Source organism: Numida meleagris, chromosome 10 (assembly GCF_002078875.1).
Source record: "Numida meleagris isolate 19003 breed g44 Domestic line chromosome 10, NumMel1.0, whole genome shotgun sequence".
NCBI lineage: Eukaryota > Metazoa > Chordata > Aves > Galliformes > Numididae > Numida > Numida meleagris.
The window spans coordinates 15,362,734-15,377,332 of record NC_034418.1 but is presented as its reverse complement, the minus strand read 5'-3'; the positions used below and the strand labels follow the sequence as shown (position 1 = coordinate 15,377,332).

General features: G+C 46.3%; 2 protein-coding genes and 1 long non-coding RNA gene across 4 annotated transcripts in view; 1 reads left to right on the top strand and 2 right to left on the bottom strand.

Annotated features, from left to right (window-relative positions):
- Positions 1-1,890, bottom strand: part of PLCG2 (phospholipase C gamma 2) — a 59,932-nt gene extending 58,042 nt beyond the window's left edge. The window contains exon 1 of one of the 2 annotated variants that reach the window (XM_021408348.1): positions 1,719-1,890. The gene's annotated coding sequence lies outside the window, so the exon portion shown is untranslated. Of the gene's footprint in view, positions 1-982; positions 1,574-1,718 lie in introns of those variants that run through there. The other variant, XM_021408349.1, reaches the window with a different exon arrangement.
- Positions 1,342-2,127, top strand: LOC110404528 (translation initiation factor IF-2-like). The gene has a single exon (XM_021408894.1). The coding sequence runs from the start codon at positions 1,342-1,344 to the stop codon at positions 2,125-2,127; it is 786 nt and encodes a 261-aa protein (XP_021264569.1).
- Positions 5,838-13,453, bottom strand: LOC110404263. The gene is made up of 4 exons (XR_002442130.1): positions 11,494-13,453; positions 6,835-6,916; positions 6,470-6,522; positions 5,838-6,358 (listed from the first exon to the last, which is right to left on the bottom strand). It is a non-coding gene; the product is annotated as an uncharacterized LOC110404263 (long non-coding RNA).

The following is a 14,599-nucleotide window of genomic DNA, read 5'->3' as shown; positions in this document are numbered from 1 at the left end:
GCAGTTTCCGCTGAATATTATAGACTGGACTTCCTCTTTTAAAGTAGCTCTTTCTTTTAAAAAGAAAGTGAACACTGCTTTTAGCCTACCTACAATCTTAAACTATAAGCCAGGCTTTTAACTTACTCTGAAACAACACTGTAGCTGAGGACACCTACTTCATCAGTAAGAAGGCAGAAAAAACTTCACAGCACTTCATCAACCTAATCAACCATCCCTTTATTGTTTGTATACCTGTTCCAAAACTTAGAACAAACACCACTGAGAGCTTCCTAACTGTGAAACACACCAGACCTCCCAAAAGAACTAATGGAAGCACCTGATGCCAGACCTAACCTTTTCAGCATTAAGAGGCTTCCCAGGCACAAAAGTGTGTACCCTTCAGCCCTCTTACACCCTTCACTGCACAACTACGTGAATCTACAATATTTCTACCCATTCACCCAGCAGAACTCCATGATAACCCTCATCAACACAGCACCTGGTTGCCCCTAAATCAGTGGAGCATGAGCTACAAGGCACCGCGGTGCAAAGCAGAAGCATTACTGCCCTTCTATGGAAAAGTTCCTGAAGCCTAAAGCAGAAAGAAATGTCCAAATGATTCAACGAGCGATCTCGTAATCACATAACATATAAGATCTGGTTTAGGCACAGACACCAATGCGTGACTCTTTTCCTTCAATTGTAGGCACCACAGGAGCAAAATTTCAATGCCGTCCTGTATTAAATGCAGAATTGGGATTATTCATTACTTTTTGCGTTGCGACACAACAGTAATTTCTACACGGTCTTTAACTGAAGAGCCTGAACATTTTGTACCAAGAAGTCAGAAAGACTCACTGCAAAGAGCCAAGTGAACACAGACATGGAGAAAGATGTACTTGGCGCTATCCAAGAACCTGCATATTCAGTTTTACTTCATTGCAATACATCTCAATTTCAAAACCAAACCCTTATCTGAAGATCAGTCTACAATTCTTACCTTGCAGACATCTGATAAAACAAAGAGAGAAAAAGAACTGTAGAAAAGTGAATTTACAGAGAGAGCAAAGAACATTTGAGATGAGCACAGTAGAACTGCTCCTCAGTTACAGGACACCGCAGGTGCCTTCCCTGCGCACAAAGGTTGCTCAAAAAGCGGAATCAGAAGTTAGACTCGCCCCAATTTCTACATTTTCCCATGAGCTCCGGGTGCTGACGTCCCCATTCTGCACGCGTCGCTGCATCCTCTAACCCCAGCCCTGCGCCGGGCTGCACTTGGGACAACACCTCACCCAACCCGGCACAGCACCGCCAGCCCACCAGCAACACCACCTCATAGCAACTAATAACAATCAACAGATGGCTGTTTGCACGGAGCTGTGCAGCGCAGCTGCCAGCTGGAATCCAGCATCCTGCCGAGCAGGGGGAACCGAAGCGCTCGGCCGCGCAGAACACCTGCTAGGGACCAAACGCTGGCACAGGCTGCGGCCCTCAGCCCTGGGCCGACCCGTGCAGGGCGCTGGGCTTCTTCCTCCTCCAGCAGGCCGGCCCGCAGCGCGGACACCCAACCGCGAGGTGCCGGATGGCGCGGTCAAATCAGCGAGCCCCCAGAATCCTCACCCCTTCCCCGCGCCGCCCGCCGAGCACCAGCCCCTCGCGGGACCCTCCCTCCCCTGCCCGCCTCCTGCTGCCCACGACGCCCCGCGCGCAGCCGGCCGGCCGCCCCGCAGCCTCACCTCCGCCGGCCGCGAGGACGACGCGGCGCTGGGCGCTGCCGGTGTCAGCACGGCTGGGGGGGTGGTGATGGTGGTGGCGGCCGGTGGCGGTGTCGCCGCGCCCGGCCGCGTCTCTCCGGGGCACCCACTTCTGCTTCTGCCGTACCCGGGAAGGGGCGGGCCACGTGACCCCGGCGGCCACCTCCTGGTGCGCGGGGCGGGCGGCGCTGTCCGCGCGGGTTCCCCTCAGCCGGAGCCCCCGTCCGTTCAGCGCTCGTGGGGCGGGTGCCAGCCCACCTCCCTGCTGCCAGCTCACCCAGGGCACGGGGCGTTCTGCTGTCACCCTTCAGCCGCCCACAGAGCTGGGAGAGAGCCGCCGTGGCCCCCTGTGAAGCCCCTGTCAGGGATCATCAACCTAAGCGCTAAATAAATGATGACACAGTATCGTGAGAGTGTGGCTTTAGGTGAAAGGCTTAAAAACTGTGACAGGAATTATGTTTTCAAGTTAAAATTCACTGACTGTGATCCACAGCCATATACGTTACATCACAACAACCCCAGCTTATGGTCTAATAGTTTTTGATTAGTAATTTTACCCTCTGCATGCAGAAATTACTGAAACAGTATCGTATCCGAAATGAGATAGTGACAACAAGTCCTACAGGAAACACTAGGAGCAATGCTACCTTGCTGCTTAGGTCAGGAAGGGACGAAAATGTTCATTGTCTTCAGCAAAGCTAAGAGAAGCAATTTGGGAAACTCTTCCCAAAGGCATTTAGCAAACCCTTGTCATAGTTAAAAGCATCCACGGACATATCAGGACCAGAAGCATGACTTCTGAGTAGGGCTTCTCAGGACCAGAAACTGAGGAGTGCATGCAAAACACACCACCACAAAAGGAAGAAAGCCCAAAACCATGCACCTCTGCTCTCTGAATCCCAGCTGTCAATTCCAGTGTTAATGTGGATATACTGGCAGTGAATTGCAGCCCCTCCTGGTTCTGCTTCACGAGGCTCAGTACCAGCATGCTCCTCACTAGTCATATAGCATCGCTTCAGCACAGGAACTACCCTTGAGCAACCCACAAGCCACACAGGCACAGAGTTGACCATCTTTCTGATATGCAGCCTTAGATCTAGATGTAATTCAGTGTGGTTGGGCTTCAGTGTTGTCCTGCAAGGAAGATTAAACCTACCAGCTCCCAATATCTCACGTGCAACCTCAGGCTTCACTGATAAAACTCTCTTACAGTTGGAGAGCTGTGTAAAAGAAAATACACCTGTGGAAGAAAAACATAGCTTCAGTGGAGTTTGTAACACTGAATCCTGTAAATTGCTGGCTGTAACAGAACCTTAACCATATAGATGGGGTAAGCAATTCTTTAAAAAGACACAATAAAATAGTGACTTTTGGAAACATCAGCTATTGCTCAGCACATCCAGAAGCATGAGTACTTGGCTGCCCTCACAATCAGGACAGAAGATTAAAAGTCACTGTCATAATCAGCAGCTCCTGCCATCCGACTTTGAGTGACTTTTACACTTCAGTCATAAATATCTCAAAAAGGACATTGACACTGACACTTTTTAATTACAGTATTGAAAGGTTCAGCCCTATCTTATTCCCTTATTTGGTGCTGAAGTGTTGATTACTTCCTCTTACGAATAAGCAAGGCATCAAAGAAGATCACAGGCCTGGCCAAGCAGCCTCCTGCATGCAATAAATAATGGTCACAAAACTAGTGCTGTCTCCTCACAGGAGATACAAAGAAAATAAAGCTTTTGTGTAGAGGACAGAAGTTGAATAGTTTTATCCCATCGATTCCCGTTTGTAAGAAAAATTAAAGAGCCCTTAGCAGGAGGAACTTGGAGGATATTGTCCAGCTGTAGCTGCACAACTCAAGTAATGACCTTCCCGAGGAGCCACCTTCAAACCTGTTTGCTGTCTGACAGCTGCAACAGCCTCAGCACATCTCAGCTTCATGGAGTTTGGGCTCCTAGCAAAGTTCTTTTCTGTGAAAAGTGTTCTGGTGCTCACTTGGCTCCATTCTTGAAATATTTTCATTTTAACTTTGGTAAATTATTGTCACCATCACAATGCTGTAAATAATAAAGTAAATATTGATTTAAGGTAAACTGAAGTAGCTAGCAACAAGCTGACAGGAAGGAAGGGAGGCCATAGCTCTGGCTGGCTGGCCTGCTGCGCCGTCTGAGCCCTACGACGTTCAGCTGCTTCTCGGTTCACTGACCTTGCCCCTTGTTATTTGCAGGCTCTATGTTTAAAAGATCTGTTGAGAAATTACTGTTCTCTGTCCTCGTACACTTGATACAATTACATCCCTTAGCATTTCTGCAGCAGTTTTCATTTGTAGGGGTCAAAACGTTTTTAAAAAAGAGTAGAAATTATTTTTTCACCTTTCCAAAGGAACTGAGGCGTGGAGAAGGAGGTTTGCTGAGGTTCCCCAGCAGCAGCCACCCTGGGGCAGAGGACGTCCCCAGGCTTCACACCAGTGACCTGTACTAGCAATGACATTTCCTCACAGCAAAACTCTCTATTCCAGAAGAAAACTCTCATTTCTCAAAACCATGTTTTTTTTAAGTTCCAGTTTAGCAGAAACTCTGTCATATGATTTGGGCTGATCAATACAGACCTAAAAGCAGATGTGAGAACATGTGAACTAAGCGTGGGTTTTTTTACACACCTGCTAACTCCTTGCTCAGTGGCTTGAGCTGGTTTGGTTGGCTGCACAAAACAGCACTACACTTACAGGGCCAGCAATTATACCTTAATCTGAAACATGAGACACTGCAGACATTTCCTCCACAGCCCCAGTGCCAGCAGCTCTTCTCCAGCTCCATCAGCAGAAAGCGATTTAATGTCCGCAAGGCCTCAGCAGGACATGGAACCACTACAACTTTCCTCCTGTGATTTTTAAGCCACTGGCTGCTGGTCCTGATGGAGCACCGTGCTGCAGGAGGGACACTGAGAGCTTCCCATTTTCCTCTTATCCTGCTGAAGCCTTCTTAACACTGACTTTGCTGCTGCAGGTGGAAGTCCTTATGGGACCACTACAGAGACATAGCCCGGTTTGTTTTTTTTTTCCCTCTCTCCATGGCTGACTGCAGGGATTTACTATTGGCCAAGGCCTTCCCTCAGGGCACATAGGAAGGGAGGAGAAGTTTCTTGCATCAGTGCTCACACATGCTTTAATCTGTCCCACACTACACCAGAAAAGTTTAGAAGAGCTCTCCAAGACAACCAAAGCATCAGCATAAACTGAGGACAAAAAGAGCACATTGCTCCTATTTACAGATAGGCATGTAATCATGCAAAGCACACGTCAAAATCTCACTGAAATGAAAATATGATTGAAAAATTCATGAGGTACTTGAGTGATTTTTTTCTGAATAGGGGTAGGATGAGAGAAACTCTGCTGGGATATGCACTGCAGGCGTGCGTGCCTTGGAAAAGCATCCATCTGGTGTATCTCTAGGATCAGCATGGTTGTATAGAATGCAAATCATTATCGCAACTGCTGTTATCTTTATGCACTGTAGTTATAACTGGGTGAGTCACATAAAAGGGTCAAAACCTTCTGTTCTACTTGGGATGGTACGCATCTTCTTAACATACAGTGTTAGAGATCTGTACGTCAGCAGATCAAGGTGGGAGTTGGTACTGAGTGAGGAATGACAGACCCTGGCATGGGGGCCCAGTCTTATTAACATACTTGTTCACAATTTAAAAAAAGGAATAAATGAAGGAGAAAATATAGATAATATATCTACTAATGACTAAAAACCTGAATAAATTAGATATTCTAGCTTGTTAGGGTCTGCGGTGTGCTCTGCTCACTGGCAATGCAACCTGTGCAACTCCACCGGGGCTCATGTACCCATGCTGACTCAATTTAACTTTGTCTCTTCAGAAAAACCTCTGCAAAGGATCCACAGACACATATCATCCATTACATGACATGCTCCATTTCTCAAATCCATGTTTTCATATGTTGGTAGTCATATTATTTCACATGCATTAAAAACCGTATGTAAGAAGCTTCCTGCATCACCCAGCAGATTTTATTTGTTCTAAAAATTCAGATCCTTTGCAATACATCCGTAACTACTAACTATATCAATACCTTCTCAATCAGCAACATTTGACCAAATAATCTAAATGTATATGTTGTGTAAACTCTTTTAAGAGCAAACATTGTAATTGAACTTTTCCAACAGAGAGAAAAACATGGAAAACCGGCCTTCTTCCAGGAAAAAATTCTAACATTTCTAACATGTTGCTCATGTAACGGGACACAAATCTGGAATAAAATGTATTTTACATTTCCTTTATCACTAAGACAGTCCTTTTATTTGGGAGCTAAACTATAGAATACTTTATTTTACAGGAGGGAACACAAAAGCTAGAACACAGAGGGCTCTGCTGGGTAATTTGAACCCGACAATCTTCACTCCAGAGCCTTCCTGCCACACACCAGGAATTATTTGACCCCATTGCTGTGAAGGAGAGCTGCCCCGCTGAGTCTCAAAGGCAGCACTACAGAGCTCACCTTTAATCCAGCGCAGAGTAATGAGCGATGTACTGCTGAGATTAGCTAGGCAGTGTCAAATGGAGGTTTCTTCCTCTTTGTGCTCTGATTCCACCTGGGTAAAAGCATACTGTTAAGAGCCCTTAAGCATACAAAATCTCTAATGGTGTTTTCACTAGCCTGAGCCTTTTGTTAATACGAAATTTAATTTAAATAAACTTGTCACCTTTTATGACGCTCTCTCCTCCTCCAGGAGAACAGATTTTGTTATGGCTGTTACTAATAGAAAAAAAAAAAAAAAGGAAGTTATAAGAAGGAAAGTGGAACACATGCAGTATGTCACTTTTAACCAGCAGGACTCTCACCTCTATTACCATCTTCAAGGACTGAGCTCTTTCATGATATGTCACTAGCATCACACGTTAAAAACTCATTAATAATGCCCGACCTGAGGCAGGTGCAGCAATTGTGACAGGTTTCAGTTTGCCTTGGGCAAATTTTCAATTCTTTCTTTCTGGTTCGTAAGCCCTTGGAATGCCCCCTCTTCCTGTTTTTAAGATTTATCTGTCACCAAAAGGGGTCATAACTTACTTTTTTGACAAATGCTGAGAGTTTCGTGGGCTCTGCCAATGCCAGCAGCTGAGCTTGACGTAAAACATTTCGTATCTTTAATCTGCAGAAGAACACATGAAAATCGAAAGCACTCATTCCTGGTTTGAGGTATGTGTTCAGCAAGCAGCCTGCGTTCGGCCTCATGCGGTATGGAAACAAATGGCTTACACGTGGAAACTGGGGTTTTAAGGCTGTGCCAGAGGACACCTCCTAGCCTGTTGGCTCAGCTGGAAAGAGATTGAAAGAAGGAGGAAACCTGATAATTTTGACCAAAATTTGTTCCCATTGAATGTAATGAAAATGTTGAAGCTGAATAATGCTAGTTTTCTAGTGATTCGTACTCAAATAGCAATCATACATTATAGATTTATGAGTAAACAAATATACATAAGCATATTGGTAAATAAATATCAGCTTTTAAACAGATTAAAAACAAAATCCAGCGTCGCTCCTAGCATTGCAAGAGCAGTATTGTTGCAGAAAGGATAGATTTTGATAAGAAAATAGCCAAGTAAAAAATACAGCGTAAGGAAATCCCTATGAACAGAGGAAGAAAAACAAAAAGGTTTTCAGCCTCCTCCTACAGGGGACATCAGGGAGTACTTTGGTGGGGAGACCAGAAAAAGGAGCCAGGACAGACCCAGGCTGGAGAAGTGGATGTTCTTTAGCTTTCCAGCTTGTTAAGAGCAGGCTTGAAAATGAGAAGTGAGCTAAAGGGGAGAGCAAGGTGTTGCCAGATTATGGGTAATTTTTTCTGTGCTTTTTTTTTTTTCTCCTTTCTTTCTTTTTTCTTTTTTTTTTTTTTTTCAAAGAGAGGAAATAATGTGTGCAGAGCAGCAGTGGTTTATAGTGGGTCAGTCAGGAAGTCCGGGGCTGGGTATTTAAAAGGCAGATATTTTTATTATATGCTGTTTGCAGAAAACAAATGTGTGCAAGAAAACCATTTTCTTAGCTAAAAAAAACACGCAAAAATAGAATTCACCTTTCAATCTAAGCCATTCTATGGTTCTATGAGTGCAACTTGGAGTAGAACATTCACCCAGCACTTGTAATGGAAACGGGCAGTTCCTTCTGCTGCCGCCCTTGTCTGCAGCTCTGCCCTGGTCCCTGGTGCTGGCACAAGTGTGTGCCCCAAAACCAGCCTGATCTGCCACAACACAAACATGAAGCAAAGAGGGAAGCAGTTCAGGGTTGGCCCATGCAGATAAGAAGAGGACGAAGGTATCTGAAAGCACGAATTGAAAACTGGCATTAAAAGCACTGCAAGTAGTGGAAAAGAGAATTGGCTATGTGTCTTTAAATTATGAAGCAAATTTTAATTTGGCCTTTCATGATCATTACCTGTTAACCGCAAACTAGCTGATAATCTTTACTGCTGCAGATGCTCATGAAAAATTAATGCAATGAAAACACACAGAAGTGCCCAGCAATAGTCCTTGAGCAGCACAGTTGGCTGAAACACCTGGAACTTGACCTGCACATGGCACGGGTTGGTTACGTCTGACTTCTGATGAGGAAGCTGGAAAATTGACTTGGTCGTTAACCAAAGCAATGTGTGTTTCCAAATTTGACCAAGAAAGAAATCCACCCGGCTGGCAGAGGGCTGCTTCTTACAGTGGTGGAGGGATACAGAAAATCCATGTTGCTAAGACAGCTATGAATACCTTAAAAGAAATTAGGCCACATCACAACTGATTTAGAAGAAAAAAAAAAGGGGTGGGGGAGTAATTATCACTCTATCAAAAGTCAGGCTCTGCAAAAAAAGTTGCATCAGCTGAAGAGAAAACAAAATGCAATTGCTCCTCAGTGTGTGTGGAGCTCACAGTGTGTGTGGAGCTCACATGTCAGGCTGCTTTGACCTTTCCTTCTTTTCCTTTTTTCTGTTTGCAGCAAAGACAAATGTTTTGGGGACAGACTAGGTCTAGCAGGGCACGATGAGAATGTTCTCTAATCAGTCTTCTCTCGAGGTAGAGAAGGCCAGCAGTCATAGAATCACGGAATCCTCCTGGATGTGTTTTAGTTGAGAAAAGGCAAGGACAAAAGGGCTGTGCTTCTTGCTCAGAAGTGCTGGGCTGCTACGAGAGAAAAGAGATCTGCCAAGGCTACAGTACTAGTTTACTCACAGAGGAAGTTTTTATAGAAATTGTAGACACATTTTAGCAGCTGATTTGTTGTTCTGAAAACATACCCTCAACTCTCAAACACAACTACTCTGTCTCTGTAGGGTTTGCTAGGGGTCCTTGAGAACAACGGCTCAGTTTGTGCTGTGGTTTTGCAGCATCAGGTCAGACTGGGAACACTGCCAGATGAGCTGCCACTGCAGGACCACCATCAGGCCACTACTGCCCATGGACTGGCTCCTGCTGCAGGGCAGATGTCATTAGGTTCATTTTCTTTCCTCGCTTGAAACTAAATCTGAGAGAGTACAGCACTGAAGAAACCATCTGTAGTTCTGAGGCTAGTATGCCAGCTGTACTTAGCTATGCTTCTGGTTTCTCAGCCACCATATGATGGAATCATGTTGGCAAAAAAAAGAAATATGCTTAAAAACATTACTTGTTTATATCAACTTTAATGTTGTTTGCACTGGTTTCCTGAAGGCAAAGAATTATGCAATAAAAAGAAAGTCAATATTAAGCAGTGGGGTTTGAAATTACCGTGATAAATTGAGTTTTAAAATAATACTGGCCTTATCATGTTCTTACAGATAATAAAACATATCAGAGGGGATGATTTGCTGGTGCTGCCATTGAGAATATAACACAGAAGGAGGCTGCCCAAGCAGTGCTCCTATTCATCTATCTCCTAATACATTCATATGTCCCTTCCATTGCTTTTGCTAGGATGAGAAGTTATGGGCTATGTCCTGTCAGCCTGAAACAGCAGATGAGCTCCAGCCTGGTCCCCTCTTGCCCTCAGCAATCAGGTACAGCTCCTGGGACCATCTCTCACCACATTCCTTTCCTAGAGGAGCAGTGTTTGCTTTGTTACACTGGTATGAGTTCAGCTTTCTGAACGGAGGAAAGGAATGTAGGCAAAAAAAGAAAAAAATCATTGAAAAATGTCACTGTGCAAGTATTCTGCAACCAAGTCATTAAAGTCGAGATGCACAGATAAGTGCTATCCAAGACACCCCTCTGTGCTCCGGGCCAAAGTCCCTGTTTGTCTGTGTGAGCAGCACAGGTTTCCTTCCCTTGTAACCATTCTTTTAGCACCTTCTACAGCCATCCTCCCTTTTAATGCTAAACCAGTGAATCCAAACGCACCAGCTGATCATCATCGGGATCATAGAACCACTATGAAAGACCACTAAGATCATCAAATCCAACCCCAACCCACCCCCAGCTGCCCACTGACCAAGTCCCTCAGTGCCACATCCCCACGGTTCTTGAACACCTCCAGGGACGGTGATTCCCCCACCTCCCTGTGCAGCTGTGCCAGTACATCACCGCTCTTCCTGAGAAGAAATGTTTCCTACTGTCCAGCCTGAACCTTCCCTGGAGCAATCTGAGGTCATTCCCTCTCACCCTATCACTGTTACCTGGGAGAAGAGGCCAACCTCCACCTCTCCACCACCTCCTCCCAGGCAGTTGTAGAGAGTGATGAGGTCTCCCCTGAGCCTCCTCTTCTCCAGACTGAGCCATCCCAGCTCCCTCAGCTGCTCCTCATAAGACCTGTGCTCTAGACTCCTCACAGCTTCATTGTCCTTCTTCAGACACACTCATGACCTGTGCTGGGCATTTCTAAGAGCAACAAACAAGGCACAGAGCTCAGTTCACAGCAGGAGGTGCAGCTGCTTCTCTGCTCTGCCTCTGCTGTGCACAGTCACCACTGCTGTGCTGCTCCATCTGCAATACCATGGTGCCACTCGCTGCCTGCATCCAGTACTAGCAGACTTTCTGCTTGGAATTCCTCTAGTGTAAATGCTGCCACCTCAGCAGAAGTTTGCAAGTGCCTGGCTTGTCTTCTAAGCTCCATTCTTCATGCTTTCAGACTAGCTGCTTACATCATTTAGCAGCTAAGTGTAACTGCATCAGGAGTGCCACTTCCGAGCACCCAGCAGCCACCAGCACAGGGTCAGCTCCAGCCCTCCAGCAACTGGAAAACCTCACAGCAGCCAGCAAAACCAGCTCGTTCCTTCCATGCTGCACCCTCAGAAATGGAATTGCACAGCGTGATCACCTTCACCACTGACCTCTGCTCTTCCCAAGCGTCTTCTCTGGCTGCAGAGCAGAGGCAGCCAGGCCTGCATCCCAGTGCCTGCAACTGCTGAAAGATCCTCCCCAGCAGCTGGGTTTGTGTTAAGCCAATGCCTTCAGGTGGATAAGCCTCCCTCCTCTGGAGCCAGTTCAGGATCAAAGACCCACTTGCATTGCACCATTGCTTTCTAGTAGCTCAGTTTAAAATGAGATCTTCTGGGAAAAAACTGGAAACCTCAGACCACCCCAAGAGATGCTGAAGTATCTCCTTGTGCGAAAACAGCACAGCGGAAGCTGGAAAAAGAAAAAAAAAAACACAGAGAGAAGCAGGTTTCCCTTCTCCCTTGCTGTGAGCAGCCCTCCCTTTGTGCTGACAGAGCATTTGTACAGTGCACTGGACCAGGAACTAACCCAGATTAACAGCCAGTTTTTTGCTTACCTGGCACCAAGAAGCGAGGGCTGCCTTCCTTCTGCCTTGCAGTTTATACGGACATGCCAATATAGTGCTCTTTGAGCTTCAACATCTTGCCTTCCTTGGTTGCTCAGTGATTTGGCCTGCGTTTCTCATTTAACTCATGCACGCAGGCTGTGTAGTGCTTGCTGATCTTTCAAGATAGTTTACAGCAAAGATGGATTAAAGATCAGCTCAGCTATTAGCTCGGCTGCTCCAATCTGCAAGCTTGACTTTCTCTCAGAGATAGGCTGGGTTAGCAGCTTATCTCCTCAAATCTGCTCTTGCATATGTGACCTATATGTGAACGTGGCCCATATCCCATGATGACATTCAGATGGAGTAACGCAAGCAGGCCAGTTTCCTTCCCTGGTTGTGCCGTGCGAGGGCAGCAGAGATTGTGCTTGGCTATGTGCTGGCTGCCCGAGTACAGCCGCCAGTTTCGTGCTCCCACGCTGAACGGCAGCAGGTGGACAGGAAAATGGTAATGTCTGAAAATCTGTCTGAGAACAGATGCACACTGATTTCCCTCTCACCCTGTTCCCATGCGCCTGTTGATTTTTAGCAGAAAGTTTCTCTGAAACAAAGAACGAGCCTGCACACTTTCATTCTCCCTAGAACAGGCAGAAAAGTATTGATAAGTATGTGAAAACAATAAGCAAACAGGAAGGGATGGAAGGCTGTACCGTGGGGCAATGATACAGAGCAGCCAAATCCCGCGTGCAGCATCTGTGCCTTGGTCAGAGAGAGCTCAGCGCAGAGATTTCGGCTGCACCTGACCCGCTGTTCTCAGAGTCTGCTGGATGTGGTGGCACTCGGCGATTATTTTACATCGGAGGAAACGCTGCCACGCAGCATCTCACCAGGACGAACCACAGCTGGAGCTCTTCCCTTGCACATCGGAGCGGCTGCCGGGAGATGGAGCACTGCACCCGCTGCACATCGCCACTAAGCACCCACCGCCAGCTTCCAGCTCCTCTTCTCTCCGCTCCAGCCGGGCTGACCCTAAGCCTCCATCCACCCAAGGTCAGCTGCTTGCTGCCAACTGCCAGCAAATTAAGCAGAAGGCGCTAATGATGATGTTGCTCATTACTACCGCGTGATGCAGGTGATGCTGTGGAAGGGCTCTGTTTCCTGGCTGCAGGCATGGGCTGCGCTGCTCCAGCCAGAAGGTGACTGCAAGTGGTTTGGGAAGCTGCAGAAACTCTAGGGGCAAAGCAGCTGGATGTAAAGCCCGTACGTCTGATGGCAGCACCAGCAAAGATGGGCAGATGTTTTAAATTGGTCAGCACCAAGCGCTGTGATTTGGTTTCCTTTGGATCATTCTGCCTTGAAACCACTCTGATCCCGGCGTCGTCGGCTTACAGGAAAACTGAAAAACAGAAAATTTTCAGTTTGGCAGAAACAATATTTTCCACTTGAAAAACAACAAAGAAAGCAACCTAGGAAAATTCCCACGAAGGTCTAAACAAGAAGGCTGTAGCACTGACAAGCAAAACCCTGTGATTTGATGTCTTTCCACCCCCGTGGACTATTTAAGCTCCAAATCCCATCTGTTATGTGCAACGGAGGCTATTGAACATCCTGATAAGAGAGGTGAGATTGGGCTGTAAGTACAACATGCAATGATGGTTTTTAATATTTGGTGTAATAAAGCCTTCTCCTGCAAATATTGTCATCGGTTGCCTCACCAATGCGTAACTTGCTGTTGGCAAATCTTTCACAGGAAGGTTATAATAACATCACTCTTTGGCATCTCTGCCAGATACTCAGCTCTTTATTTTCTGTTCTGTCATATAAGCTGAGTAATTTATCCGCCTGTTCGATACAAAAGGTGGTTATTATATGTTTGAAGAAAGAGATTTGACAATACCTGCCTTGTAAGAAATACCAACGGAGTATAGAGTACAGAGTAAAGGCAAAGGAAAATGCTGTAAATCAGGAGGTGAAAAGGCAGTTTTCAGATGGAAGATTAGAACAGCGTTAAGGGTTCCACAAACAAACATGTTGAATTAAAGAGAAAGTCCTATTTTCTCGCATTTGTCCTCTGTTGTTGCAGCCCTTTTATGGACATGAATCCCACTGCAGTCAAACCACATCTATAAACTAAATTCCAAAATTAATCCATAAGTAGAATCTGTCACGAGTGCTTATTATTAGGTTGATTTGTACAAGATGTATAGATACGATTTCAAATAAAAGCAACATTATGGAAAAAATGACGTCAGCCGCCATTTTGTCTGAATAAGGAGCGCACAGCATGAATCCTGTCCTAAAATAACACGTCTGCGATGATGGAAGTGCAGCTCCGCTAGCATTCCCTGCACTGCATTTTCACACAGGTGATTCCAGGCAAGTGCTCACCCACCGCTCTGGGTCTCCCAGGCTGAGAAACATGGCTCTGCCCAGAAGGAGCAGGGATGGACCCTGGTGATGCAGCAAGACTGCAGCAGTGCCTTTCCGTGCTGGCTCCGCTGACCTACTTCTTGCACGCTGCTTTGGGCAGTTCTTAGTTTGGTGCTGAACACTCAAATGGTCGGGCAGGGGTTGCACCAACAGCTGCCACGTGGTGGTGAACACAATGGGAAGCACGGCTGTCCCGTGGCAGTGCCTCATGGGCAATACTCCACCACGGATGGGAGTGGGGCACACAACTAGAATCACAGAATCAGTCATAAAATCATAGCACCGTAGCGTCATAGAATGGCTTGGGATGGAAGGGGACCTCAAGGATCACCTAGTTCCAACCTAGCAGGAACACAGCCATTTCCTGCACCCAGCATCGCCATTCAGATTGGTTTATCCAGTTGTCGGTGTTGTTACGCACTGCACCTCACCACATGCGGAGGTTTTAAACACCATCACCCAAATAAAAAATGGAAGGTGTGTCCCAGCTGACAGGAGCACACCGCCTGCTGTACATCACCTACTGCTCTGCGAACCCTCGCTACCTTTATTCCACCCCATATTCCAGCCTATGCTCAGCTCAACCTGCCCTGAGCACTGCTGCTTCACGTTTGGATGTTCGTCACTTGCACACTGATGAGAAACAGATTAATGAGTTAAGCGCTCTTTTGGGCTTTTAATTAGTTTC